This window comes from Passer domesticus, chromosome 32, assembly GCF_036417665.1.
Source record: "Passer domesticus isolate bPasDom1 chromosome 32, bPasDom1.hap1, whole genome shotgun sequence".
Lineage (NCBI taxonomy): Eukaryota > Metazoa > Chordata > Aves > Passeriformes > Passeridae > Passer > Passer domesticus.
This window is the reverse complement of record NC_087505.1, coordinates 771,573-797,943: the sequence shown is the minus strand read 5'-3', so window position 1 is coordinate 797,943 and position 26,371 is coordinate 771,573. Positions and strand designations below refer to the sequence as shown.

The 26,371-nt window shown below is 63.4% G+C and overlaps 4 protein-coding genes across 4 annotated transcripts in view; all 4 read right to left on the bottom strand.

Moving 5' to 3' along the window:
• The window catches only part of ARHGEF2 (Rho/Rac guanine nucleotide exchange factor 2), a 12,070-nt gene extending 9,836 nt beyond the window's left edge, over positions 1-2,234 (bottom strand). The window contains 2 exon segments of the mRNA XM_064401348.1: positions 7-74; positions 2,084-2,234. Coding sequence (XP_064257418.1) covers positions 7-74; positions 2,084-2,216 — 201 coding nt within the window. The 5' untranslated portion in view covers positions 2,217-2,234.
• Positions 2,235-11,207: 8,973 nt separating this feature from the next.
• Positions 11,208-15,884, bottom strand: LOC135288063 (basic proline-rich protein-like). Its single transcript, XM_064401347.1, has 6 exons — positions 15,870-15,884; positions 14,483-15,045; positions 13,659-14,193; positions 12,967-13,048; positions 12,750-12,795; positions 11,208-11,304 (listed from the first exon to the last, which is right to left on the bottom strand). The coding sequence occupies exons 1-6, from the start codon at positions 15,882-15,884 to the stop codon at positions 11,208-11,210; spliced, it is 1,338 nt and encodes a 445-aa protein (XP_064257417.1).
• Positions 15,885-19,243: 3,359 nt separating this feature from the next.
• On the bottom strand, positions 19,244-24,454 carry CTSS (cathepsin S). Its single transcript, XM_064401570.1, is given in 10 exon segments — positions 19,244-20,116; positions 20,591-20,693; positions 20,937-21,102; positions 22,255-22,338; positions 22,340-22,480; positions 22,551-22,583; positions 22,585-22,707; positions 23,146-23,265; positions 23,469-23,659; positions 24,232-24,454. Coding segments are annotated over 10 exon segments (1,218 nt in total). The 5' UTR covers positions 24,389-24,454; the 3' UTR covers positions 19,244-20,016.
• A 464-nt stretch (positions 24,455-24,918) lies between these two features.
• On the bottom strand, positions 24,919-26,337 carry RPS27 (ribosomal protein S27). Its single transcript, XM_064401577.1, has 4 exons — positions 26,197-26,337; positions 25,829-25,937; positions 25,361-25,471; positions 24,919-25,040 (listed from the first exon to the last, which is right to left on the bottom strand). The coding sequence occupies exons 1-4, from the start codon at positions 26,200-26,202 to the stop codon at positions 25,012-25,014; spliced, it is 255 nt and encodes an 84-aa protein (XP_064257647.1). The 5' UTR covers positions 26,203-26,337; the 3' UTR covers positions 24,919-25,011.
• Between the last annotated feature and the right edge of the window lie 34 nt (positions 26,338-26,371).

Genomic DNA, 26,371 nt, shown 5'->3' with positions numbered 1-26,371 from the left:
GCTCACCTTCTGCTTCACCTTGGTGCAGTTGGGCAGCGTGTCCTTGCAGCGGTTGTGGATGGTGACGTTGCAGGCTGGGGGGACACCGAGAGGTGACCGAGAGGCCGCGGGGACCCTCTGCCACCCCTCCTGCCCCGGCGCTGGCAGAGCGACGGCGGCAGATGCGGTGGGGGCGCGGGTGGGCGCGGGTCACCCGCGGCTGCAGCTGCCACCCACCCAGCAGCTGCCCCACGCCCAGGGCACCGTGCCAGCCTGGGGCCGGCAGCGCCGGGGAGCTGCCATGTGCCAGGCTGGAGAAATGGAGAAACCACCTCCGGCTCCGGGCCACGAACCCGGCACGAACCGGGCTCTGGGAACGGCGCCCACGCGGCAAAGCCACCCCGGAAAAGTCGTCTTGGAAAAAGCCACCGTGGTACAGTCATCCTGGCAAGGCCACCCGAAAAAGGCCGTCCCAAAAAAGCCGCTGCGGCAAATGCGCCGCGGCAAAGCCACCCCGGCAATTCCGCCCCAGCAGAGCCACCCCAAAAAAAGGCATCCCAAAAAAAGCCTCCCGAGAAAAGGCACTGCGGCAGAGCCACCCCAGGAAAAGCCACCCTGGCAACTGCAAAAGTCACTGCGGCAATGCCAGCCTGGCCAGGAAATGTTGTCGTGGCAAAGCCACCACGAGAAAGCCACCCCGGAAAATCCTTCCTGGCAAAGCCAGCCTGGCAAAGCCAGCCTGGAAATGCCATCCTGGCAGAGCCACCCTGGCATTTTCTGCCCTGGCAGAGCCAGCCTGGAGAAGCCATGCCATCCTATCGACCCTGCCAGCCTGGCAAAACCATGATGAAAAACACCCCAGGAGAGGCACCCCAAAAAAATCCACTGCGGCAAAGCCACCCTGGCAACTCTGCCCTGGAAAAGGCACCCTGGCAATGCCACCCCAGCAAAGCTACCCTGGCAATTCTGCCCTGGCAATGCCACCCCAGCCATGCCACCCTGCAATGCCACTGCAGCAAAGCCACCCTGGCAATGCCACCCTGAAATGTCATCCTGGCAAATTCACCCTGGCAATGCCACTGCAGCAAAGCCACCCTGGCAATTCTGTCCCTGGAAAAGCCACCCTGGCAAAGCCACCCCATCAAATCCACCTTGGCAAAGCCACCCTAGCAGTGGCATTGTGGCAAAGCCACCCCAGCCATGCCAACCTGGCAAAGCCGCCCCATAAAATCCACCCTGCAATGCCACCCTGTAAATGTCATTGTGGCAATGCCACCCTGGCAAAGCCGCCCCATCAAATCCACCCTGGCAATGCCACTGCAGCAATGCCACCCTGGCAATTCTGCCCCTGGAAAAGCCACCCTGGCAATGCCACCCTGGAAATGTCACCCTGACAAAGCCACCCCATCAAATCTGCCTTGGCAATGCCACCCCATCAAATTCAGCCTGGAAAAGCCACCCTGGCAAAGCCATTACAGCAAAGCCACCCTGGAAATGTCACCCTGGCAAAGCTACCCCGTCAAACCCACCTTGGCAAAGCCACTGCAGCCATGCCACTCTGGCAATGCCACTGCAGCAATGCCACCCTGGCAATTCTGCCCCTGGCAATGCCACCCTGTAAATGTCATCTTGGCAATGCCACCCTGGCAATGCCACCCTGGCAAAGCTGCCCCGGCCATGCCACTGCAGCAAAGCCACCCTGGCAATTCTGCCCCTGGCAATGCCACCCCGGAAATGCCACCCTGTAAATGTCATCATGGCAATGCCACCCCAATCAATCCCACCCTGGCAAAGCCACCCTGGAAATGTTATCCTGGCAATGCCACCCCATCAAACCCACCCTGGCAAAGCCACTGCAGCCATGCCACTCTGGCAATGCCACTGCAGCAAATGCCACCCTGGCGATTCTGCCCCTGGCAATGCCACCCCGGAAATGCCACCCTGTAAATGTCATCTTGGCAATGCCACCCTGGCAATGCCACCCCATCAATCCCACCCTGGCAAAGCCACCCCGGCCACCCCGCCGCGTCACCCCTGCCCATGCCACATCCCCGTGCCAACCCCCCATGCCAACCCCCCCCGTGCCAACCCCCGTGGCACTCACTGGGGCACACGAGCGCTTCCTTGGCCGTGATGCTCTTGTTGCAGGCGAAGCACATGGTCATGCCCGACACGGAGATGGTGGTGAACAGGTGCCCGTTGGTGTAGCGCGCGTCCTTCTCCTTGGCCTCCTTCATCCTCTCCTTGTCCTTGCCCTGCCCGGACAGCGGCACCGGGCGCCTGACGGGGCTGCGGGGGCACCGGGGCCGCCCCCCCCGCCGCCCCCGCCGGCCTCGGGGCGCGGCTCATGGCCGCGGGGGCACGGCCGGGCTGCGGGGGGGGCTGCCGGTCCCCCGGGGGGGCTGCCGGTCCGCCGTGGTCACCGGGGGGGGCTGCCGGTCCCCCCGTGGTCACCGGGGGGGGCTGCCGGTCCGCCGTGGTCACCGGGGGGGGGCTGCCGGTCCCCCGGGGGGGGCTGCCGGTCCCCCGTGGTCACCGGGACGGGCTGCCGGTCCGCCGTGGTCACCGGGAGGAGCTGCCGGTCCCCGGTGGTCACCGGGACGAGCTGCCGGTCCCCCGCGGGGTCCCCGCGGAACCGGGAGCACGGGGAGGGAGCGCGGCGCTCGCCGGCCGCCGCTCCCCTGCATCCCGTTGCCACGGCAACCGCAGGGATGCGGGGAGACTCCCCCCCAATGGGGACGGGCTGCGGGGGCGCGGGGGGGGTGGGGACACCGTCCTGCGCCCCCCCCCCCCCGGTTTATTTTTAGCCCGTCACCTTTTTTTTTTTGCCCCCCTCCCCCAAAAAAACCCCAAAATCGGGGGGTGGGGGGGAGGCTGAGCCCCCCACGGGGATGGTTTGGGGGCTGGGGGGGTGGGTTTGTCACCCCCAGTGTCGCTGTGCTGGCCCCGGACCCCCCCCCGCGCCCCCCCAGGGGCACAGAGAGGCCTTTGTGCCCCCCCCGGCCGCGCCTGGCACCGGCGGCTCGGGGCTCCAGCCCCGACAGCGCCCCCAAAACCGCCCCGGGACCCCCCCGGGCCCCCCCTCCCATCCCCGAGGGGGTCCCGCTGTCTGTCCCCTGCTCCGGACCCCCCCTCAGGGCGGGGCAGAGGCTGGGGGACCCCCGGGGGGAGCCGGGGGGGGAGGGAGAACGGGGGGGACCCCACGGGACGGGAGTGGGGACCCCCTTGGGCACCTTTGGAACCCCTGGGACCCCCTGGAGACCCCCATGGGCACCTTTGGGACCCCTTGGGACCCCCTTGAGCACCTTTGGAACCCCTTGGGCATCTTTGGGACCCTCTGGAACACTTTAGGGACCCCTCGAGCACTTTTGGGACCCCTTGAGCACCTTTGGGACCCCCTTGGGCACCTCTGGGACCCCTTGGACACCTTTGGGACCCCTTTGAGCACTTTTGGAACCCCCTTGGACACCTCTGGGACCCCCTTGGACACTTTTGGGACCCCCTTGAGCACCTTTGGGACCTCCTTGGGCACTTCTAGGACCCCTTTGGTCACCTCTGGGACCCCCCTGGCCACCTTTGAGACCCCCTTGGGCATCTTTGGGACCCCTCGGGCACCTCTGGGACCCCTCGGGGCAGCAGTGAGACCCCAGCGGGACCCCAGGCACGGGCCCCCCGTGTCCCCCCGTGTCCCCTGCCGCGGGGGTCTCACCCTCTCCGCCCTCGGGGGTCCCTCCGCCTCCCCATCGGCCGGGAACGGGGCGCAGGAGCAGCAGCACATCCCGGACCCCCCAAGCCGGGACCCCCGGGACCCCTCCCCGAGCCCGGCGGCGCCTCCGGGCCGCGACATCGCCGCGACATCGCCGCGCCCCCGCCCCGCGCCGGGTCCGCCCCTCGTTTCTTTTCCTTTGATTTTTCCCCTCGCCCCGCCGGTTTTGTTTGTTTTTTCCTCCGCTTTTCCTCCGTTTTTTGTCATTTCTTTTCATTTTTCCCCTCCTTCATTTTCCTGCCTTTCTTTTTCTGTCGTTTTTTTTGCTTTGATTTCCCTTTATTCTTTTCCCCTATTTTTCCCTCTCCTCTCCTTCCCTTCACTTTCTTTTCTTTATCTTTCTGCTTTTCTTCCCTTTATTTTTCTCCTTTTCTTTTCTTTATCTTTCTGCTTTTCTTCCCTTTTTCTGCTTTTCTTTTCTTTATCTTTCTGCTTTTTTTCCTTTATTTTTCTGCTTTTCTTCCCTTTATTTTTCTCCTTTTCTTCCCTTCATCTTTCTGCTTTTCTCCCCTTTTCCACCCCGATTTTCTTTCTGCTTTTCTTCCCTTTTCCACCCCGATTTCTTTCCTTTTTTACCTTCCCGCCTTCCCCTTTTTAACCGTTTTCTCTTTTCATCCTCATCTCCCTTTTTTACTTTATTTCCCTTTTTAACCGATTTTTCCCCTTTCCCCTTCTTTCCCCCCCCCCGTTAATTCCCCTTTTTTACCCCTAACTCCCCTTTTCCCCCCGATTTTCCCCCCTCTATTTTTAATTTTTTTTTACCATTTTTCTCCTTTTCCCCCGTGACTTTTCCCGCTTTTCCCCGCACCCATTTCCGCCTTTTCCTCCCTTTTTTGGGCCCCCCCCGGGGGCGGAGGAAACCCAACCGCGCCAGACAAAGGCGGGAGCCGCCGCCGCTTCCTGCCCGCCCCCCCCGGGACCCCCGCGACCCCCGCGACCCCCAACAAAACCCCCAAGGCTGGGGGGGGTCACACCCGCACGACCCCAAAAACCCCCTGGGAAAATTTCCCCTTTTTTGCCGCAAATTTTGGGGGTCTCGGCGCCCCCCCGAGGGGGGAACAAAGCCCAAAAAAAACCCCGGGGGGGGAGGGGAAAAGCGGCCGCGCCCCCCAAACCCCCCCGGCAGTGGAGACCCCCCAAAAAAGCCCCCCGAACCCCAAATCCCGCGCACAAACCGGGCTGCGGGGCTGCTGCGAGCGGGGAATTTCGGGGTCCCCCCCGCGCCCCCCCAACTTCCGACCCCCCCGGGCGCGGCGGGCGGAGGAAGTTTCGCTACTTTAAATAAATCCGGGGTTTTTTTGGGTTTTTGGGGTTTTTTTGGGTTCCTGTTCCGCCCCAAAACTCGGGGAGGAGTTTTTGGGGTGCTAAAAACGCCCCGGGGGGAAACCCCCCCCCGAAAAAAAAACCCCCGAGTTTTGGGGGAGCTGAGCCCCGAAACGGCCGGGTGGGGGGCCTCCTTTTTGGGGACATTTCCCCCATTTTGGGGGGGCATTTCCCCCATTTTTGGGGGCATTTTCCCTTTTTTGGGGGCATTTTTCCCTTTTTGGGGGCATTTTCCCCTTTTTGGGGGACATTTCCTCCATTTTGGGGGCATTTTCCCTTTTTGGGGGGGCATTTTTCCCTTTTTTGGGGGGCATTTCCCCCCATTTTTGGGGGCATTTTCCCCTTTTTTTGGGGGTCCCGCTGTTTTTGGGGGTCACCACGACCCCCCCCCACCCCCGGCTCTGGGTGGGGCGGAAAACGTCTGGGACGAAACTTTTTAAACCAAAAAAAAACCCAAAAAACCCCAAAAAGAAATTCACATTTCCGCCCCCCCCGGGCGGCGCAGGGAGCGACAACCACTTCCCCTTTGCACAAACCCACCCCAAAACCCCCCCCATAACCTCCCCAAACCCCATCCCGGGGTGGGGGCACCCCAAAATCCAATCCCCCACCCCTCGATCAACTCAGATCCGCCGGGGGGGGGGGAGCGGCGGCTCCGGGACCCCCCAAAAAAACCCCGATTTGGGGGTAAACTGAGGTAAACTGAGGCCCGGGGGGGGGCACGGAGCGCGGCCCCCTCCCCAAAAAGCGGCCCGGGGGGGGCGGGGGCGGGCACACAAAGCCCAGCGGGGCCCCCCCGGTGTCCCCCCCCCCCGGTTTCGCCACGCCCGGCATTGCCACACGCCCGGGTCAAACCGAGGCCCCGTGCCTCAGTTTCCCCATCCCCGACCCCCCCCCCAGCCGGGTTTTGTCTCTGATTATCCAAAATTGCGCGGGGGGGGTCGCTAAAAATTTGTTTGGCGGGAGGAGGAAGGCGACTTCCTCATCCTCATCCTCATCCTCAGCCTCGCGTCACCCCCGGCGGAAAGGAGGAGGAGGAGGAGGAGGAGGAAGAGCCGGGGCCGAGTTTGGGGAGGTGGAAAAGTTGGGGGGGGGTCGGGCAGGGGGGGTTTCAGTCAAGACCCCCCCGTGCACAATGGGGAGAAGCTGGGGGGGCTCGCCCCCTCCTCTCCCTTCCATGGGGACCCCCGAAGAGCGTAACCCCCCCCCGCACCCCGAGCATCACCGCGTGCAACCCCAAAAACACCAAAATCCCCCCAAAAAACACCAAAATCCCCCCCAAAAACACCAAAATCCCACCAAAACCACCAAAATCCCCCCAAAAACCACAAAAATCCCCCCAAAACACCAAAATCCCCAAAAAAAACCACAAAAAAACTCTAAAAAACACAAAAAAAAAACCCCAAAAAACCCAAATCCCCCCCAAAAAAAAACCCAGACCCCCGCGGGATGAGGGATGGGGTGACCCCTCCCGCCCCCCCAAACCGGAGCAGGAGGGACGAGCGCCCCCCGAACCCCAAAACGGGCCGGGAAAGGGGGGTCCCCGCTCGGGGGGGCGGCGCTGCCCGGGACCCACCTTGGCTCGCTCGCTCCTGGCCCGGGACAAGCGACTCGATCCGGGACATAATCCAGGGAGCGCTCCCGGTGCCTCCCGGTGCCTCCCGGGGCTCTCCCGGTTCCCGGCCCGGGCCCTCCCGGTCCCGCCCTCCCGGGGGCGGGTCGCGCCGCCCCCCGGCCTCGTGCTGCCCGCGGGGCCTTTGTTCGCGGGGAGACCCCGGGATGCGGCCGGGAGCACCGGGATCCCACCGGGATCCTGCCGGGAACACCGGGATCCCACCGGGATCCGGCCGGGAACCAGCCGGGAATCAGCCAGCAATCCCGGGATCCGACGGGGAAGCGGTCGGGAATCCCGGGAACACCGGAACCGGCAGGGATCTGACCGGGACACCGGGAACCGGCAGGGATCTGACCGGGAACACCGGGAACCGGCAGGGATCCTGCCGGGAACACCGGGAACCGGCCGGGATCCGGCCGGGAACACCGGAACCGGCAGGGATCCTGCCGGGAACACCGGGAACCGGCCGGGATCCTGCCGGGAACACCGGGAACCGGCCGGGATCCCGCCGGGAACACCGGGAACCGGCAGGGATCCGGCCGGGATCGGCGCCCCGGAGCCTCCCCGGCCCCCGCATCCCCCTCCAGGAGCGGCTCCCGAGGGATCAGAGCCGGGATCAGCCCAGCCCCGGGCACGGAATCCACATCCCGAGGGGTCTGAATCCCAGAATCCCGAGGGATCTCAGTTCCAGCATCCCGAGGGGTTTGCAATCAAACATTTTGAGGGAGCTGAATCCACACCCCAAGGGATCTGTGTCCCAGCACCCTGAGGGATCCGAATCCCAATATCCTGAAGGATTTGTAATCCAACATCCCAAGGGATTTGTCATCCAGCATCCCGAGGGATCTGTGCCCAGCATCCCAAGGGATCTGTAATCAAATCCAGAGGGATCTGTGTCCCTGCATCCTGAGGAGTCTGAATCCAGCATCCCGAGGGATTTTTAATCCAGCATCTCGAGGGATTTGTAATCCAGCATCCGAGGGATTGGTCCCCAGGTTCATCCCAGATCACCATCCTGCATCCTTTAGAATCAATCCCGGAATCACCTCAGATCATCCCCATCTTCCCTCGGATCAGCCCCTGGAATCACCTGGGATGAATCCCTGGAATCACCTCGGGATCGATCCTGGAATCACCTCGGGATCGATCCTGGAATCACCTCGGGATTGATCCTGGAATCACCTCAGACCATTCCAGATTCCCTCGGGATCAATCCCAGAATCACCTCGGGATCAGCCCCTGGAATCACCTCAGGATCAATCCTGGAATCAGTTGGGATCAGCCCCAGCTTTCCTCGGGATCAGCCCCTGGAACCCAGCCGGGATCGCCCCTCGGAGCCCCCCCCTGCTCCGGCCCCGGCAGCCCGGATGAGGCCCCCGCTCCAGCCCTTCCTCTCCGTGCCTCAGTTTCCCCCTCACACACTCCCTGGAAAGCCCCGACCTTCGGAACACCCCCTGGCACCCCAGGGCAGCTCCAGGACTGGAATCCCGAAGGAAGCAGCGGATCCCATGGAATTCCAGCCCTCCCCGAGCCCTGCACGCCCCAAAGCTCCCTTTTGGGGTGACACAATCCCTGCTCTGCTCCTTTTGGGCCTTTTTCTCTCCCAGCCGCAGCAAATCCAGGCCGGGCCCTTCCCGGGACAGCTCCTCCATGGATGCTGCCGCTTCCCTGGGGCACGGAAATTCGGGATAAAAGTGCAGTTTTGGGGGGAAAACGTTGAAATGTTGCTTTTCCCCCATAAAGCAGCGGCCCGGGAGCGGCCCCGGCAGCGGGAGCCGCGCGGTTGAACATTAACTGCTCCGAGATAAGCCGGATTTGCGGCATCAGCCCGCTCCCGGGCTCAGATAACGCTCCCGCTCCCCCCTGCGGCTTTTTGGGGACACCCAAGTCCCCAGGTGTCACCCGGGGGGGGCCGGGACAAGGCACCCCCCGCGCGTCCGGCGTGCAAGGAGTTAAATGTCCTTTTGTGCGGCATGTCCCGGCGAGGGGACAGCACGGGGACAGCGAGGGGACAGCAGCGCCGCGGGATTAATGAATAACCGGGGAAGGCAGCGGTGCCAGGGAGAGGCGGCGCCGCTCCCGCCTGCCTCAGTTTCCCTGAGGACAAACAGCGGCTGCCGGGCGGGAACGGCGCCAGAAATCCCCGGGGAGAGGGGAGGGACAGTCCCGGGAAAACATCTCTGGGATCCAGGAAAACATCCCCAGGATTCAGGAAAAGATTTCTGGGATCCAGGAAAACATGCCTGGGATCCAGGAAAACATCTCTGGGATGTGGAAAAGATTTCTGGGATCCAGGAAAAGATCCCTGGGATGCAGGAAAACCTCTCTGGGATGCGGAAAACATCCCCAGGATCCAGGAAAACATTCCTGGGATGCAGGAAACACCCCTGGGATCCAGGAAAACATCTCTGGGTGCAGGAAAATATCCCCAGGATTCAGGAAAACATCTCTGGGATCCAGGAAAACATCTCTGGGTGCAGGAAGACATCCCCAAGATTCAGGAAAACATCCCTGGATTCAGGAAAAGATTCCTGGGATTCAGGAAAACGTCCCTGGTGCAGGGAAACATCTCTGGGTGCAGAAAAACATCCCAAAGATTCAGAAAAACCTCTCTGGGATGTGGAAAACATCCCTGGGATCCAGGAAAACGTCTCTGGGTGCAGGAAAAACATCCCTGGGATCTAGGAAAACATCTCTGGATCCAGGAAAAGATTCCTGGGATCCAGGAGAAAAAAAATCCTCGGGATGCAGGAAAACACCCCAAGGGAGCAGATCCAGGAAGCGCCGGGCCTGCTCCTGACTCATTCCCACCTCATTCCCGACTCATTCCCGGCTCCTTGCCGGCCTGCCAAGGCCGGATTTTAATTAAACTGCGGATTTTAATTAACTCCCCGGTCACCAAAGCGGAACGAAAGCCTCGGGGGGCCCCGAGCGGGGCGGGGGGAGGCGGCGCTCGGGGTCCCCCTGTCCCCCCCATTCCCGAGCCTCGTCTCCTCCTCGCTTCTCCTCCCCCTCCCCGATTTGACCCCAAAAACCCAAAAAACACCCAAAAAACACCCAAAAAACACACAAAAAACACCCAAAAAACACCCAAAAACACCGGAGGAACCCCGGGAGGGGCGAGGGGAGCCGTGGAAACGCCGGAGCCAGGGGAAAAAAGGGGGGGGTCCGGGGCATGGGGACCCCCGGAGTCACCCCAGCACCGCCCCCGGGAGCGGTCTGGGGGCTCTGCAGGCCCCCGGACCGGGCGGGGCCGTTCCCCCCCTAAAAGAGCCCCTCCCTGCAGAATTATTATTTTTTTCCTGAAACAGCCGTTTCGGGAAGAATTTTTCTTGATATGCCGCTGTTCCAGCCGGGAGCGACCCCCCTGGCCGCCCCTCCCCACCCCGACACGGAGCCGGAGCTCACCCCGACTCCCAGGCGCCTTTTCCCTCCAAAATCCCAAACAAACCATCAAAAAACCCCAATAAACTTCCCGAGGAAGGCCGGAGCTCGGGAACCGCCGGGCGGTTCCGGACCCCGCGGCGGCTCCGGGCGGGATTTGGAGCTGGGGAGGGGGCGCGGGGCCCCCCCAGATGGGAACAGCTGGCGGCTGATCCGGCGGGAAGAGCAGGAGGAGGAGGGAGGAGGAGGAGGAGGGCAGGGATTAACGGCTCCGCTTGGCGGCAAATCGGGGCCGCCCGGGGGGGCCCAGCGGGGTTTGTCCCCCCCCTCCCAAAACCGGGCTGGGGGACAAAGCCACCTCCGGCTGCCGTGTGCCCTCGTGCCTCAGTTTCCCCACCCGAGACGGGGGTTTGGAAAGGGGGGGATCCCCCCCACGAGGCACCAAAGCGCCTCGGACACACGCGGGAGAGGGGAAACTGAGGCACGGCAGGGGGAGGGGCAGGAGGAGAACATTCCCGAGGGAGGGATGGCCGCAGGAGAGGCCGGGATGGGCGGGGGAGGGGGGGATCCGCTCGGGATCCCTTCCCTGAGCACACCCCGCCTTTTTCCTTTCTTTTACATCCCAAAATCTGGCAAAGAGCGAGCGGCGGAGCCGGGCGGGAGCCGGGAAACTGAGGCACGGCAGAGCATCCTGAGCCCATCCCGTTCTCCCGTTCTCCCGTTTTCCCGTTCCCGTTCTCCCGTTTTTCTGTTGTCCCGTTGTTCTGTTGTCCCGTTGTTCCCGTTCTCCCATTATCCCGTTGTTCCATTATCCCGCTTTTCCGTTCTCCCGTTCTTCCATTCTCCCGTTCTTCCCGTTCTCCCGTTATTCCGTTCTCCCATTATTCCCGTTCTCCCGTTCCCCGGTTATCCCGTTATTCCCGTTCTCTCGTTGTTCCCGTTATGGCCGTTATCCTGTTTTTCCGTTTCTCCCCGTTCTCCGGTTATCCCCTTTTTCCGTTCTCCCGTTATTCCCGTTCTCCCATTATTCCGTTTTTCCGTTCCCCGGTTCTCCCGTTATCCCGTTCTCCCGTTGTCCCGTTGTCCCGTTGTCCCGCCGCTCCGCCGCGCTCCCGTTTCCCGGTACCTTTGTCTTGCCGGTCATCCTGCGGATGAAGCTGAGGGTCCTGTCCAGGGGGGTCCCTTCCCGGCCCGGGGGGGTCCCCGCCTCCCCGCCAGCCGCTCGCGGCTCCCGGCGCTGCGGGAGGAGGATCCGGCCGGACAATCCCGCTCTGTCCCCGCCGGAACGGGGAGGAGCGTGCGTGTCCCCTCCCCGCCGCCAGCCGGGCCGCCACAGAGCCCCCCCTGTCCCCTCCCCGCCCCTCTGTCCCCTCCCCATCCCCCTCTGTCCCCTCTGTCCCCTCCATCCCCCCTCTATCCCCTCCCCATCCCCCTCTGTCCCCTCCCATCCCCCCTCTGTCCCCTCCCCTCCCCCTCTGTCCCCTCCCAGCCCCCCTGTCCCCTCCCCTCTGCCCCCTCCCCACCCCTCTGTCCCCTCCCCACCCCTCTGTCCCCCTCTGTCCCCTCCCATCCCCCCTCTGTCCCCTCCCCACCCCTCTGTCCCCTCCCTCCCCTCTGTCCCCTCCCCATCCCCCTCTGTCCCCTCCCAGCCCCTCTGTCCCCTCCCGGACCCCCTCCCGTGTCTCTGTCCCCCCCGATTTGGGGAGCGGGGAGGGGGTCCCGGGTTTGGGGGGGGCAACCCTGGGGTGTCCTGGGTGGTCTTGGTTCCTTGGGGACATCCTCGGGGGGGGGGGGGGACAAAAGGGTGGCTTTTGGAGGGGGCAAATCATCCCCGGGGGGGGACAAAAGCCACCCTTGGAAGGGGACAAACCCCTTTGGAGGGGACAAATCCCCATTGGGGGGGACAAATTCCCATATGGGGTGGGGGGACAAGCCACCCTCGGAGTTCAGTCACCCTCGAGGGGGTGACAAGATGCCCTCGGGTGGGGACAAATCCCCTTCAGAGCCACCTTTGGAGGGGGAAAAGCCCGTCCTTGGCGGCGCGGCCATTCAGGGCAGCGTGTCCCCATCCCTGGCCCCGTCCCCATCCCTGGCCTTGTCCCCATCCCTGTCCCCATCCTGTCCCCATCCTGTCCCTGTCCCATCCCTGTCCCTGTCCCCATCCCCGTCCCCATCCCTGTCCCCATCCCCGTCCCCATCCCTGTCCCCATCCCTGTCCCTGTCCCTGTCCCATCCCTGTCCCCATCCCCATCCCCATCCCTGTCCCCATCCCTGTCGCTGTCCCCATCCCTGTCCCTGTCCTGTCCCATCCCTGTCGCTGTCCCATCCCCATCCCCATCCCCATCCCTGTCCCTGTCCCCATCCTGTCCCTGTCCCCATCCTGTCCCCATCCCCATCCTGTCCCTGTCCCCATCCCTGTCCCCCATCCCCATCCCATCCCCTTCCCCATCCCCCATCCCCATCCATCCCCATCCCTGTCCCTGTCCCCATCCCCATCCCTGTCCCTGTCCCCATCCTGTCCCCATCCCCATCCCTGTCCCTGTCCCCATCCTGTCCCCATCCCTGTCCCAGCCCCGTGTGACGCCTCCCGGGAGCAGCCGCCCTAATGAGGCCGGGAAGGGCCGTGACAGGCGCGGGGAGGGGGACACCGAGGGGACACCGAGGGGACAGCAGGGGACTCACCCGCCGAGCAGGCTCTGCTGGGAGGCGAACGGGGGGATTTCGGCCGCTGGAAAAAAAGGGAACAGGAATTTCAAAAGGGTCGCGAGGAGCTGCCGGGGGGGGGGTGACAATTAACCGCGGTGGCAGCGCCATCGATTTTGGGTCGTCAGCGGCGAGGTGGCGGGCAGGGACAGCGCCGAGGGGACAGCAGGGTCCCTCCCGGCGGGGACACACTCACCGGCCTCACCGGGGACGCTGGCGATGACACCGAGGGACGCGGATTTGAAGCGGGACCAGCCCCGGAGCCTCCGCGCGTCCTCCTGCGGCGGGGACAGCGACAGTGGCACTGCCACCCTCCCTCCCCGCCATCGGTCCCCAAAAGGACGCTGCTCGCAGGGGACAGGGAGGGACAGCAGCGTCCCGGCCGCTCTGGACAGCGGGCCAAGCAGCTCGTGGTGATGGCAAAGCCACCCGGGAGGGTGGCAAAGGCACAGGGGACAACGACAAAGCCACCAGGAGTGTGGCAGAGCCACTCAAGATGGTGACAAAGTCTCTGAGGACAATGGCAGCGTCACTCCGGGCAATGGCAGAGCGGCAGGACAATGGCAAAGCCACCCGGGGCGATGGCAGAGCCACCCAGGGCGATGCCAGCCTCGCCCCAAACCGTGGCAATGCCACTCGGGGCGACGACAAAGCCACTGGGGGTGATGACAAAGCCACCCAGGCTGGGCGGCAAAGCCACCAGGATGGACGGCAAAGCCACCGGGATGGATGGCAAAGCCACCAGGGTGCGACTTTCCCTCGGTTCTCCCCTCCCCGGTGTCCCCTCTCCCCTCCCCGGTGTCCCCTGTCCCCCTCCCCGGTGTCCCCTGTCCCCTCCCCCGGCTCAGGAGGGCTCCGGGTGACCCCGGGGTGACAGCAGGGTCCCACCTGTGCCCGCCTGACATCGGCCTCGTCCTCCTCCTCATCCTCCTCGTCCTGCCAGAGCAGCGAGTCCAGCTCGTCGCTGCTGTGCACCAGGGGGGCTCTGCGGGGGTCGCGGCGGGGCCGGCACAGCCCCCCCGGCTGCTCGGGGCTCCCGCTGGGGGGGACACGGGCACCGTCAGCCGGGGACAACCCCCAAAGCGGGACCCGAGGGGGGGACACCCCCAAAGTGGGTCCCCGAGGGGAGGGGACACCCCCCAAAACGGGGCCCGAGGATGGGGGACATCCCCAAAGTGGGGCCCGAGGGGTGAGCAGGGAATTGGGGGTGTCCCCCCCGAGGCAGGGATGGATCCCAGTTTGGGTTTGGGGGACAACGGGGACCGTCAGCTCGGGGACACCCCCAAAGCGGGTCCCGAGGAGGGGACAACCCCAAAATGGCTCTCGAGGGGGGGACACCCCCAAAGAGGATCCGGGGGTGCTCCAGGACTTGGGGGTGCTCCAGGATTTCGGGGGGCTGCAGGACTTGGGGGTGTTCCAGGATCTGGGGGGTGCTCCAGGATCTTGGGGTGATCCAGGATCTTGGGGTGCTGCAGGGTCTGGGGGTGCTCCAGGATCTTGGGGTGCTCCAGGACTTGAGGGTCCCGAAGAGGAGGTGGCACCCCCAAAGGTCCCGAGTAGGGGAAACCCCCAAAGCGGCTCCCGAGGGGTGAGGAGGGAATTGGGGGTGTCCCCCCCGGGGCAGGGCTGATCCCGGTTTGGGTTTGGGGTCTCGGGGGTTGCAGAGGACACCCGAGCCCGCCGGATTTGGGGGCTCAGGGGGTCCCCCCTACCTGAGGTGCTCGTAGCCCGGGATGCCCCGCGGGTCCCGGCCCGGCTCCCAGCTGTGCCGGCGGAAAGGATCCAGGGGCGCCCCGGCTCTCCGCAGGGACACCCCGCGCCCTTCCTCCCCCTCCTCCTCCTCATCCCAGGCCGTGCCGGGCTCCAGGACGGACACGCAGCGGCGCCTCGGGGGCGGGAGCTCCGCGGGGACCCCCCCGCAGGGGGCCGGGGTCACTCGGGGGGGCTCCAGGGCTTCGGGGGGCTCCAGGATCTCGGGGGGCTCCAGGATCCGGGGGGGCTCCAGGGTCTTGGAGTGCTGCAGGGTCTGGGGGTGTTCCAGCTCTGGGGGTGCTACAGGATCCGGGGGTGTTCCAGAATCCAGGGGTGCTCCAGGACTTGGGGGTGCTCCAGGATCTCGGGTGCTCCAGGATTTTGGGGGTACTCCAGGATTTGGGGGTCTCCAGGACTTGAGGTGCTCTAGGCTCTGGGGGTGCTCCAGGATCTCGGAGTGCTCCAGGCTCTGGGGGGGCTCCAGGATCTTGGGGTGCTGCAGGATCTGAGGGGGCTCCAGGCTCTGGGGGATGCTACAGGATCCGGGGGTTCTCCAGGATTTGGGGGTGATCTAGGATCTTGGGGTGCTGCAGGCTCTGGGTGTGCTCCAGGATCTCGGGGGGGCTCCAGGATCCGGGGGTGCTCCAGGACTTGGGGGTGCTCCAGGATCTCGGAGTGCTACAGATCCGGGGGTGCTCCAGGCTCTGGGGGGGCTCCAGGATCCGGGGGCTCCCGGTGCCGCTCAGGGCCGGGCGCTGCGGGAGGGTTGTGGAGGGGTCGGGGGTCCGGCCCAGCCCTGGGGTGATTTTGGGGGGTCTCAGCTGAGTGCTGCCCCCCGCCCCGAGCGGGGGGGTCGTTCCCGTGTCCCGCGGGCCACTGGAGGGTCCCCAACGCCCCCGGGGGGGCTGCGGCACCCAAAACCCACCCGGGGGCGAGGCTGAGCTCTGCTGGTTACTGATTAAACCCGGGAATTGGGGCGGGAGATCGGCTGGGAACGGGAACGGGAACGGGAACGGGAATGGGAGAGGGAACGGGAAATGGAATGGGAATGGCAGAGGGAAAGAGATTGGGATTGGGATTGGGAATGGGAATAGGGACAGGAATGGGAACGGAAAACGGGAATGGGAACGGAAACGGGAATGGAAAGGAAATGGGAATGGCAGAGGGAAAGAGATTGGGATTGGGATTGGGAATGGGGACAGGAATGGGAATGGGGAATGGAGATGGAAAAGGCAATGGAATGGGAAATGGATTAGGAATGGGAGAGGGAACGGGAATGGAATTGGGATTAGGAATGGGAATGGGAATGGGATTGGGACTGGACACCCCCACCCCAGGTGACCCCACAAGGGTGCAGCTCATCCGAGCCCCCAAATTCCCACCTCCTGAGGGGAGGGATGAACCCCCCGGAGCGGGGAGAGGGGCCCAGGGGGCTTCAGGGGGACCGGGAGATCCGGGATGGGGCCTGGGGTGGATTTGGGATGGGGCTGGGAGAGGCTGTGGGGTGGGAACACGGCGAGGTTTGGGATGGGATCTGGATGGGATCTGAGATGGGATCTGGGATGGGATCTGGGATGGGATCTGAGCGGGTTTTGGGGTGGGATCTGGGGGATTTCAGTCTGGCCATGGCTCCCTAAAAGGCCACACCATTCTAGAAAACCCCTGGGAATCCCGACACCCCCTCCCAAAATCCCACATCCTCTGAGAACCCCAACATCCCTCCCTGAACCCCGACACCCCCTGAGCATCCCGAGCCGGCTGCTCCTGCTGGGATCCCCTGGGGGCCTCGGGACCCCTCCTGGACCCCTCCTGGATCTGGGGGATCCCCCCGTGTCCCAGCCCGGTGTCACCATCCCCAAATCCCAGCACCATCCCCAGGCTGGCACCTCCTGCCAGACTCACCCCGCAGGGACAGGGACAGGACTGGATGAGCTGGGATGAGCTGGGATGAGCTGGGATGAGCTCAGCCGTTTTCCTGTTTTTACATTCCCAGCCCGGTCAGCTGATTTAATTTTAAAAAAAAACTTCTTTCCTTTGTGGATCTGCCGGGGATCGGCCACAAACGTGGAATAATAAACATGGAATCATCAAAAAATGAGGAGAGGAGCGCGGCCATCGCTCCAGGGGAAAACCACAGGCACGGCTCTTCCCAAAAATCTGCCAGCCCCCCAAGATTTTGGGGCTCCCGGGCTCATCCAGGTGCAGGAGAGCAAGCAGGAGCTTCCCAGAGCCTGTGGGAATCTCAGGATGCAAATCCAAGCTCCGGGGCAGGGAAAGGGAAAGGGAAATCCTGCGGCAGCTCCCCCAAAATCCCTGTTCTGGGGGCAATTCCCCCCAAATCCCGATCCTGGGGACAATTCCCCAAAAATCCCGATCCTGGGACATCCCCAAAATGCCGGCGGATCCCGGCCGGGCTGCGGGAACAGCGGGATAACGGCCCGGGGAATTTCGGGAGCTGCCCCCAGACTCATCCCCGGGGGGTCCCGGGGGAGGGAACCGTGGGGACCCTTCCCAGTGGCTTTGCTGCAATTCCGGGACTCCCGGAGGGTTCGGGACCATCCCGGGACTCCCGGAGGGGTTCGGGACCATCCCGGGAATTCCAGAGGGGTTCGGGACCATCCCGGGAATCCCGGAGGGGTTCGGGGCGGGGGTGACGCTCGGGAATGGGGGGGTCCCGGTGTTTCCCGGGATCATCGGCGGGGGATCCCCCATCCCGGGGGCTTTGGGGGGGACGGGGACGGCTCGAGGGTCGTGACCCCGGGGGTGGCCTCAGAGGTGACAGCGGGGCCGGGGGGGGCTCAGGGGGGACTCTGGGGGGGTGGGGCTGTCCCCAGGTCACTCTGGGTCACCCCAGGTCACCCCGGGTCACCCCGGGACACCCCGGGACACCCCGGCCGTACCTGGGGGTGGCGGCGGTGGGGGGGTGAGCTCGGTGCCCGCCGGAAATTCCCAATTCCCCGAGCGCCGGGGTCGCAGCCCCGCGCCCCCTGCCCCTCCCCTGCGGCGCTCCGAACCAACCAGGAACCTCCCGGCCGGGCAGATCTTCTCCCGGTTAACCCTTTTCCCGCAGGTCCCGGGGTGCCGCTCCCCTTCCCCCAAATCCGGAACCGCTCCACTCCTTCCCCCCCCTCCTCCCCAGTTCCCTTTCCAGCGTTTTTCAGGATCGGGAGCAGCCCCCGCGTCCCCCCCGGGGGTCCAGCTGCCCCTTCCCGCCTCCCCTTCCCGTGGATTTCGGGATAATCCAGCTGGGCACCCCCAAAACACCGCGGGCAGGGCGGGGCTGGCTCCGTGCCTCAGTTTTCCCTGCCCCAAAGGCAAGAATTCTTCTCCCCCCCGCGGAATATTTCCAATTTTCCGACCCGCTGCCGGCAGAACCCCGAATCCACGGGACTGAACCCCGAATCCACGGGCTGCCCCCACCTTGTCCCGGTTCCAGGCGGGTCACACACCTCGGGCACCGGGCGGGGTTTCATCTCCTGGGACAAATCCAGCACGGAACGAGTCAGTCCCGGCTGGATCGGCTCCGTCCCGCCCCGGAGGCACCTGCGGGCCCTCAGCACCGCCGGGGGGAGGGAAGGAATTCCCACCTACCGGGAATGTCCTTGGAAAAGCTCCGGGAGCGCCCAGAAATCCCAGAAAACCCCCGAATTCCGCCTCTCCGGAGCCAAACGGCCTCGGGTTCCGTCTCGCTCTGGGCATTCCCGGGGGTTTGTCCCGCCGGGAATGTGCTTGTTCAAACAAACGGGCGGAACGGGGACCTTTGTGCGGGATTCGGGAGGTGCCAGAGGTGACACCTCCGGGAGCCGAGCCCTGCCCGCTCCCGAAGCTTTCCCGGGGGTTTTGTCGGGAATTCTCTATTCCAGGGATTTTTTTTTTTTCCCCTCCAGGGCAGGGAGTGAGAGTTTTGCCAGGTTTTTTTGGGGTTAAATTTTGGCCCCGCGTTTCCTGGTCCGCCCCGGAGAGCTCCCCGCCGTGTTTGTGTGCAGAAACCTTTGGAATTAGGGCGGAATTTGGGAACTTGGGGTTTAAATTCCTGGATGGAGGTGGGAACGGGGTCTTTGGGTCCTTGCCAAGCCGAGCCGTGATTCCACGGCGGGACAAAAATTCCTTCCAAGGAGCCGAGACCCCAAAAAGCCAGAAATATTCCAGGTGGAATTTTTCGCCGAGGGCTTTTCCAGCCTGAATCATTCCTTGATTTCCGAGGCGGTTCTGGAATTGGCTCCTCCTCACCAGGGTCCCCTCGGGCGCGGGGGTCTCTCCCCCATGTCACAGCTCCACCTCCCGAAATCCAGGAGCAGCATTCCCGGCGCTGCCAGGATTTGGGGATCCAACAGGGACAACTCCTTTTCCCAACAAAACCCGCCCCGAGTCCCGAGGCAGCTCCGGGAATGAGCCACCCTCGCCCTTTTCCCGGCTCGGAATCCCACGGGAGCGGCAGCAGATCCCGCTGGGATCGTCCTTACCCCGATCCCGGTGAGATTCCCGGCGCTCCGAGCCTCCCGGCAGCCCGGATCCCACCGGCAAGGGAGGGGTGGGAGCGGGGCTGAGGAATTCCAGCCCCGGGGACGTTGTGCAGGGACAAAGGGACACTGTTCCCCCGGGATCTCCATCCACCAACACGGAATTCTTGGCTGTGGGGTGAGGGAGACACCCAAAATATTGGAATTTTTTTTTGGGGGGGGTGGGGATTATCTCCAAATCTTTGCATCCAAATATCAGAGTTTTGAGGCAGCAAAATGCAATCTTTTATTTTCCGTGAATATCTGCAACTCCAGCAGCTCCGGAGGGAGGAATCCACGATCCCTGTGATCCTGATACGTGATCCAAATGACCCCAATGATCCCAGCACCCAATCCCAATGATCCCTGTGATCCTGGTACCCGATCCCAATGATCCTTGTGATCCTGGTACCTGATCCCAATGATCCCAGTGATCCCAGTACCTGATCCCAATGATCCCTGTGATCCCAGTACATGATCCAAATGATCACTGTGATCCTGGCACCAAATCCCAATTATCCCTGTGATCCTGATACCCAATCCCAATTATCCCTGTGAGCCCAATGATCCCTGTGATCCTGGTACCCAATCCCAATGATCCCAGTGACCATTGTACCTGATCCCAGTGATCCCAATGATCCCTGTGATCCTGATACTTGATCCCAATGGTCCTGGTACCCAATCACAATGATCCCAGTGATCATTGTATCTTATCCCAGTGATCCCAATGATCCTGGTACCCAATCCCAATTCCAATGATCCCTGTACCTGATCTCTGTGATCCCTGCACCCGATTCCTGCAGGAATCACCATTTTACCCCCAATTTCCCCCCGCCACAAAACCATTCCTGGATTCCCACCAACACCATTCCCACTCCCACACCCAGGATCCCCTCCCAGCCCACGGACCCAACCACCAGACGACGCCTGGAGGCGCAGGGCTCCCTGCTGGGACGGGATCCACGGAAATCCGGAGCTCTGGGAGGCGGCTCTGGCTAGATGAGCGGGTAGGAGGCGTAGCTGGCGATGCCGCAGAGGTTGGAGGCGTTGCGGGCCATGCGGATGTAGCCCGCGTCTCCGAAGTGCACGCCCCAGCTGTGGGGAGGGGAGAGGGCACAGGGGAAACCCCTCGGTGTGGGGGTGTTTAAAATCAGGGGGTTTGGGGAATGCTGCAAAAGGCACGTTCCCAGCGGTCCTGGAATTTGTGCGTTTCTAAAGGAGAATCCTTTGGAATCCTGGGGTTCACGGACCCGTTCGGGGTTGGAAAAGTCCTCAGAAATCACAAAGCCCAGCTGTCCCCGAGGCTGAGGAAGCCACCAAGGGAATGTGTCCCTGAGTGCCACATCCACATGGATTTGGGCAGCTCCAAACCCAAAATCGTGGGATTATGGAGTGGGTTGGGTTGGAATGGAATTATGGATCATCGTTCCAACCCTCCCACGGGCCAAGAAGCACCGGGACAAGGCCCCGAGGGACAAGGTGGGAGTTTGGGGGTGTCCAGGGCTGGGACCACTCTGATCCTTGTGGGTTCCCTGCAGCTGGGAATACTGCAGAATTCCCTGGTTTTACCTGTTCTTCACCAGCCAATACTCCTTGTTGTCCAGGGAGCCGTATCCCACCACCAGCACGCCGTGGTTCACCTCCTGCGAGCACTGGGGGTCGTCAAACACCCCTGGGGAGGGAGAAAACCCGGAATTCCAGCCGATCCCAGCCTCCCTCCAGGAATTCACCGCCAGCCCCCCAAATCCCACCCCAATTCCCAAGGATCCCGCTCACCAAGGAAGGATTCTGGGGTGAAGGAAAGGAAGGAGGCGGATTTGGAAGAGCCCTAAAGGCCTCAAGACCATCCCGCCCCAGGCTCCCTCCAGGAAGGAACCCCCGCATTCCCGAATTCCGGCCAACGCCGAGCCCTCACCGGAGCGGTACAGGAAGAAGCTGGGCCGGGTGGCGTCGATGGCCACGGCCACGGGGCCCACGGTGGCCACGGCGTCCCTGAGCGCGGCCTCGTCGCCCGCGGGCAGCTCCAGGAACCGGGAGCAGGAGGCGGCGCGGGCGGAGGCGTTGTAGTGGCACGTCCCGTTCTGCCGGGAAACGGGAACGAGTGGGGAAACGGAAATGGGAATGGGGTGGGAAACGGGAACGGGATGGGAAACGGGAACTGGATGGGAAATGGGAATGGGATGGGGAATGGAAATGGGATGGGGAATGGGAATGGGATGGGAAATGGGAATGAGACGGGAAATGGGAATGAACCAGGAAACGGGAACAGCGGGAAACGGGAATGAGATGGGAAATGGGAACAAGACGGGAAATGGGAATGGGATGGGGAATGGAAATGGGATGGGAAATGGGAACAAGACGGGAAATGGGAATGAGACGGGAAATGGGAATGAGCCAAGGAATGGGAATGGGATGGGAAACGAATGAGATGGGAAATGGGAATGAGACGGGAAATTGGAATGGGATGGAAAACGGGAATGGGATGGAAAATGGAAACGAACCAGGAAACGGGAATGAGACGGGAAACGGGAGTGAGCTGCGAAATGGGAATGAGCTAAGGAATGGGAATGAGCTAAGGAATGGGAATGAGCTAAGGAATGGGAATGACCTGGGAAATGGGAATGAGCCAAGAGACAGGAATGAGCCCGGAAACGGGAATGAGCCAGTGGGATCCGGAGTGTTCCCAGACCCCCATCTGAGCCCCTCCAGCCCCGCCTTCCCCATCCTTGGTTTGTTTCCCACTGGATTCTCTGCCCCTTTTCCTCAAAAACATCACTCCAACCCTATCCGGGGGTTGGTTCCCCCTTCCCAATCCCAACTAAACCCAGCACAAGCCTCCATCCTCATCCTCTCTATCCACAGATGCTTCTCATTCCCTCCAGACCCCAGGAACAGCTTTTCCCTGTGTAGCTCCATGTTTGGAGAGTTAAATCCCACTTTTTCTTGGATGGAGCTGTTGTTGCTCTGACCCATTTCCTGGAATCGTGTTTTCAGGAGGCTCCTGACCCATTTTTCCCCTCCCCTCCAGCTCGTTGCTTAAGAAATGTTGAAATAACCAGGTAGGAATTCCAGCTCCCGGTCCAGTCACTCCCCTCCAAAAAATCCCAAGGTTCCTGGGATGGCTTTGGATCCTGAGGTGCCACCAGGAAACCGGGCAAGGGGGAATTGGATGGGAGGAAAACAAGAACAGGGTGAGGTTTCCATGAGTTTTCCTGGAAAGGAGCTTTTCCCACCTGGGCCGTGTAGGGATAGGACTCGTCGGACTCGATGCCGCCGTTGTCGATGATGTACTGGAACGCCCCCGTCATGAACCCCCCCGGCACAGCCCTTGTTCCCGTACATCCCGGAGCAATCCACCAGGTTCTGGGCGCTCAGCGACACCAAATTCCCGGTTTTCAGCTTCACCTGCGCTTCCAGCGCTCCCACGGCGCTGAAGGCCCAGCAGGATCCGCAGGCGCCCTGGCGAGGAGCCGGGAGAGGCTCAGCAGCTGCCCCGGGAGCAGCGCGGGGCTGCCGGGGCGAGGCTCACCTGGTTCTTCACCTCGGTCACGCAGCCCTTGTCCCCGCCAGTCCAGCGCCGCGGGGACGGCGCCCAGCGGCCGGAGCGCGGCCGGGGGCGCGGAATTCCGGCGGGGACGGGGATGCAGCTGGAGCCCCGTCAGCGAGGCCGCCACCTCCTCGCTGGTCTGGTGGGGAGGGAAACCCCAGCGGGTGATTCCCAGCCCCACCCGAGGGTGTCTGGGGATTCTGAGGTGGAATTGGCTGTAGGGGATCCTCAACTCCTTGGTTTTCCATTTAATTTCCAGATTTTCATCAGGAAAGGAAAAGCTCAGCTCCAGTTCCCCACAATCCCTGGAAACTGGGTCATTAAACCACCCCCAAATTTGGGATACAGAAAAGGGATGATCCATAAATATCCAAATGACCAGGACAGCTCCCCCTGTGTGCCCCAAATCCCACTGCAGGGAGTTCTTTCCCCACAGAATTCCAGAGCAGCCTGTCCCTGGCTGCTGGATCCCACCAGGACGGGCTCAGGGGGATGTCGGGAGTTTTCCCACCCCGGACCCACCGAAATCCCAGTTCAGTCACCCTCCGGGCAATTCCAGAGGGCTCCCAGCACCCACCATGTCCCCCAGGTGGTTCATGCCCAGCGTGTAGGAGCGCAGCCCCAGGGAGTGCTCCAGGTTGTGCAGGGTCACCAGCCACAGGTTCTTCTCCCACGTCAGGCGACGGAGAAACTCCTCCTGGAATTCCAGCAGGGCCCTGTGAGAGCCGGGACAGCCCCTCCAGAGCCATCCCACCCCCAGTTCATCCCAGTAAAGGCCCCAGCTGGGTCATGCCTGGCTCAGAAGCGCCATCAGATCTTCTCCCACTGCTGCTCACCCCCCAGGAAAGCCCCAAAAAATCCTGGGGCATTCCAGGACACCCCCAGCTGTCCCATTCCCACCTGGGGGTGATATTCCTTCCCGTAGGATTTTTTCCAGAGCTGCCAGTGCCGGTCCAGCGCGGGGTCGGGGTGTCCCAGGGCCAGCAGCAGCAGGGCCAGCAGGGTGGCAGGAGCCAGCGGCTCCATCCCGGGATCCAGAGCAGGAGCCGAGGGCTCGGAGCCGGGATTGACCCCTCGCTGACAAATCCGGTCTGGGCAGGGAGGTGACAACACCGCGGTGACCTGGCGGTGCCACCGGCCCGCCCGGACACGCACCCCGAAATTCCCTGCAGGGGAGAGTCCGGGAGCCAGCCCCAAAATTCCCTGCAGGGGAGAATCCGGGAGCCAGCCCCAAAATTCCCTGCAGGGGAGAGTCCGGGAGCCAGCCCCAAAATTCGTGCAGGGGAGAATCCGGGAGCCAGCCCCAAAATTCCTGCAGGGGAGAGTCCGGGAGCCAGCCCCAAAATTCCTGCAGGGGAGAGTCCGGGAGCCAGCCCCAAAATTCGTGCAGGGGAGAGTCTGGGAGCCAGCCCCGCGTCCGTGAGGGCAGGCCGGGACACATCCGAGCCAGCCTGGGACAATCCATGCCCAAAAATCCCCAAATTTCCCCCAAGCGGCGCTCTCCGGGATGGGATACACCGACAGCCCCCCAGGCCAGGCGGAGATCCGGGGTAAGACAGACCCCAAACCCCCATAAATCCGCTTGTCCTGGAGTTTTAGTTCCTCAAAGCGCTGCTGGGGCGGGGATTGGCGCATGAAAGGAGCCCAAATTTGCCCAAATTACCTCCAGGAGCTGCTCCAGCACCAGGGAGGGGCCGGGAGGGGGTCCGGGGTCGGATCCGGAGCGCTCCCGGTGCCGGCACGCCGGGATTTGGGGCGCCGGGGGCAGAAATCACGAGCCAGGAAATGAGGGAATGAGGAACCGAAAGTGCCGATCGCATTTCAGTTCGGGTCTGAGGGGGCAGCGGGGAGGGGCTCCTCCTTCCTGCACCCCAAAAACCCCGGAGAGGCTCCCAGGAGAGCGGGGCCACGGCTCAGGGGGGATTTGGGAGCTCCAGGGGGGAGTGGGGAGAGCTGAGCCCCCAGTTCACCCCAAAATTGGGGAAAACATCCCGGTTATTCCCCTCAGATCTTCCCCCGTTGGCGGTCACCCCACAGGAAAGCCCCGGAAAATTCTGGGATGGGAAGAGGATCAGGGCACCGTGGGGAGCAGACACACGGATATTCCCAGTTCCTCCAGTTAAACACAGCCAGAAAAGGTTCATCCAGGTGGAATTCCCAACTGAGTGCAGCTGGAGCAGCCCCACAGGGACGGGCAGGAGATTTGTCCCAGCCCAGGGTGGTGGTGGCACTTGGATTCTTTGGGAATCACGGAAAGGGATGGCAGGGCCACCTCCCCTCAGCTTAACCCCAACGAAATTCCCTCCCCGCACCCCCAAACCCCCAGGCAAGAACCAGAACCGGCCCGGTGTGGGTGTTTTATCCAAAATTTATTGGTGGGAAGCGGAGGGGGCTGCAGGGAGCGGGCGGAGTTCCCGTCTGTCTCCGTGGCATCCCGGCTGGCTCAGTGCTGCTTCCGCCGGAACGAGCAGCCTGGGGGGGCAAACACAGCCTGGCACCGCTGCAGGGCCCCCAATTCCCCCCGGCAATGCCAACCCCACGTCCCCCCGCCCGCGTTTTGGGGGATCCTGCAGCGGGAAGCCCCCAAAACAGCCACAATCCCAAACCTCTCCCCGGCATTCCCACCCCCCAGAATTCCAAAACTCTGCTGAAGGGGGAATCAGCCCCCCCGGGGGTCCCAAATCCCCCCACCCAAAGCAGGAACCAGCCCCTCCCAGGCTTCCAATTCCCCCCAGGGAGCTCCCGCCGTCCCCACCCCGGGATTCCCAAAGAATTCCCCGCGGGACACCCACCCTCGGTGAGCCGGGCCTTGCCCCCCGTGGGCTGGCACAGCACGGTGGAGCAGCCCACGCAGAGCACCACGGTCTGGGCATGGCTGAACACGGTGGTGATCTTGTAACAGCCTGCGGGGACAGCGTGGGGACAGCGGCGTCACGGGGGGACACGCGGAGGGACACGGAGGGACACCGGGACACGTGGAGGGACACGGAGGGACAAGGGGACACGTGGAGGGACACCGGGACACGGCAGGAAACGCGGGAAGGGACACGAAAACGGACCCCGGGCCAGCGCTGGGGACACGGAGGGAGAGCCCGGCACAGACACGGAAAAAGATCGCGGTGGAAAAACGGGGAAGGACACGGAGCGACGATAAAAGACGGCAAAACAAACACATGGAAAGGAACACAGCGAAGGGCAGCGAGAGCGCGGGGACAACAGAGGGACACGGGGAGGGAGCCTGCGAGGCCCTCGGAGCCCACCGGGGCACTTGACGTCCATGAAGTAGGAGTTGGGGCTCTGCACCAGCCGCTTCTTCTTGTGCTTGCGCTTCTCCTCCTCGGGAGACGGGTGCAGCAGGTCCTTGGCGAGCTGCGGGGACACGGCGGCGGCTCAGCGCTGGGAGCGCGCCATCGCTCCCGCTCCCCCCCACCCCGTCCCCTCACGCCGCCGCCGCCATCTTGGAGCTCCCCCCTTCGCCCTCCTCGCCCCCGGCGCCCCGCGCGCCCCCGGCCCCGCCGCCCTCCCTGCGCCTTCCCCGCGCCCTCCCGCGCCTCGCTGGCCCCGCCGGGAGCGGCCCCGCGGCGGCGGCGGCGGCGCTGGAGCGCGGGCAGGGCCGGGCCGCACTCACGGGCATGGCGGCGGCGGCGTGAGGGGCCGGAAAGGGACGGGCTCAGCCCCGCGCCGCCATTTCCGCTGCGGGGCGGCCCCAGGGGCGGAAGTGGGGCGGTGCCGGCTCGGGGCGGTGAGGGGGCCGACGCCATTTTGGGAAGGTCGCAGACTTTGGGGCGATGGTTAAAAGTTTT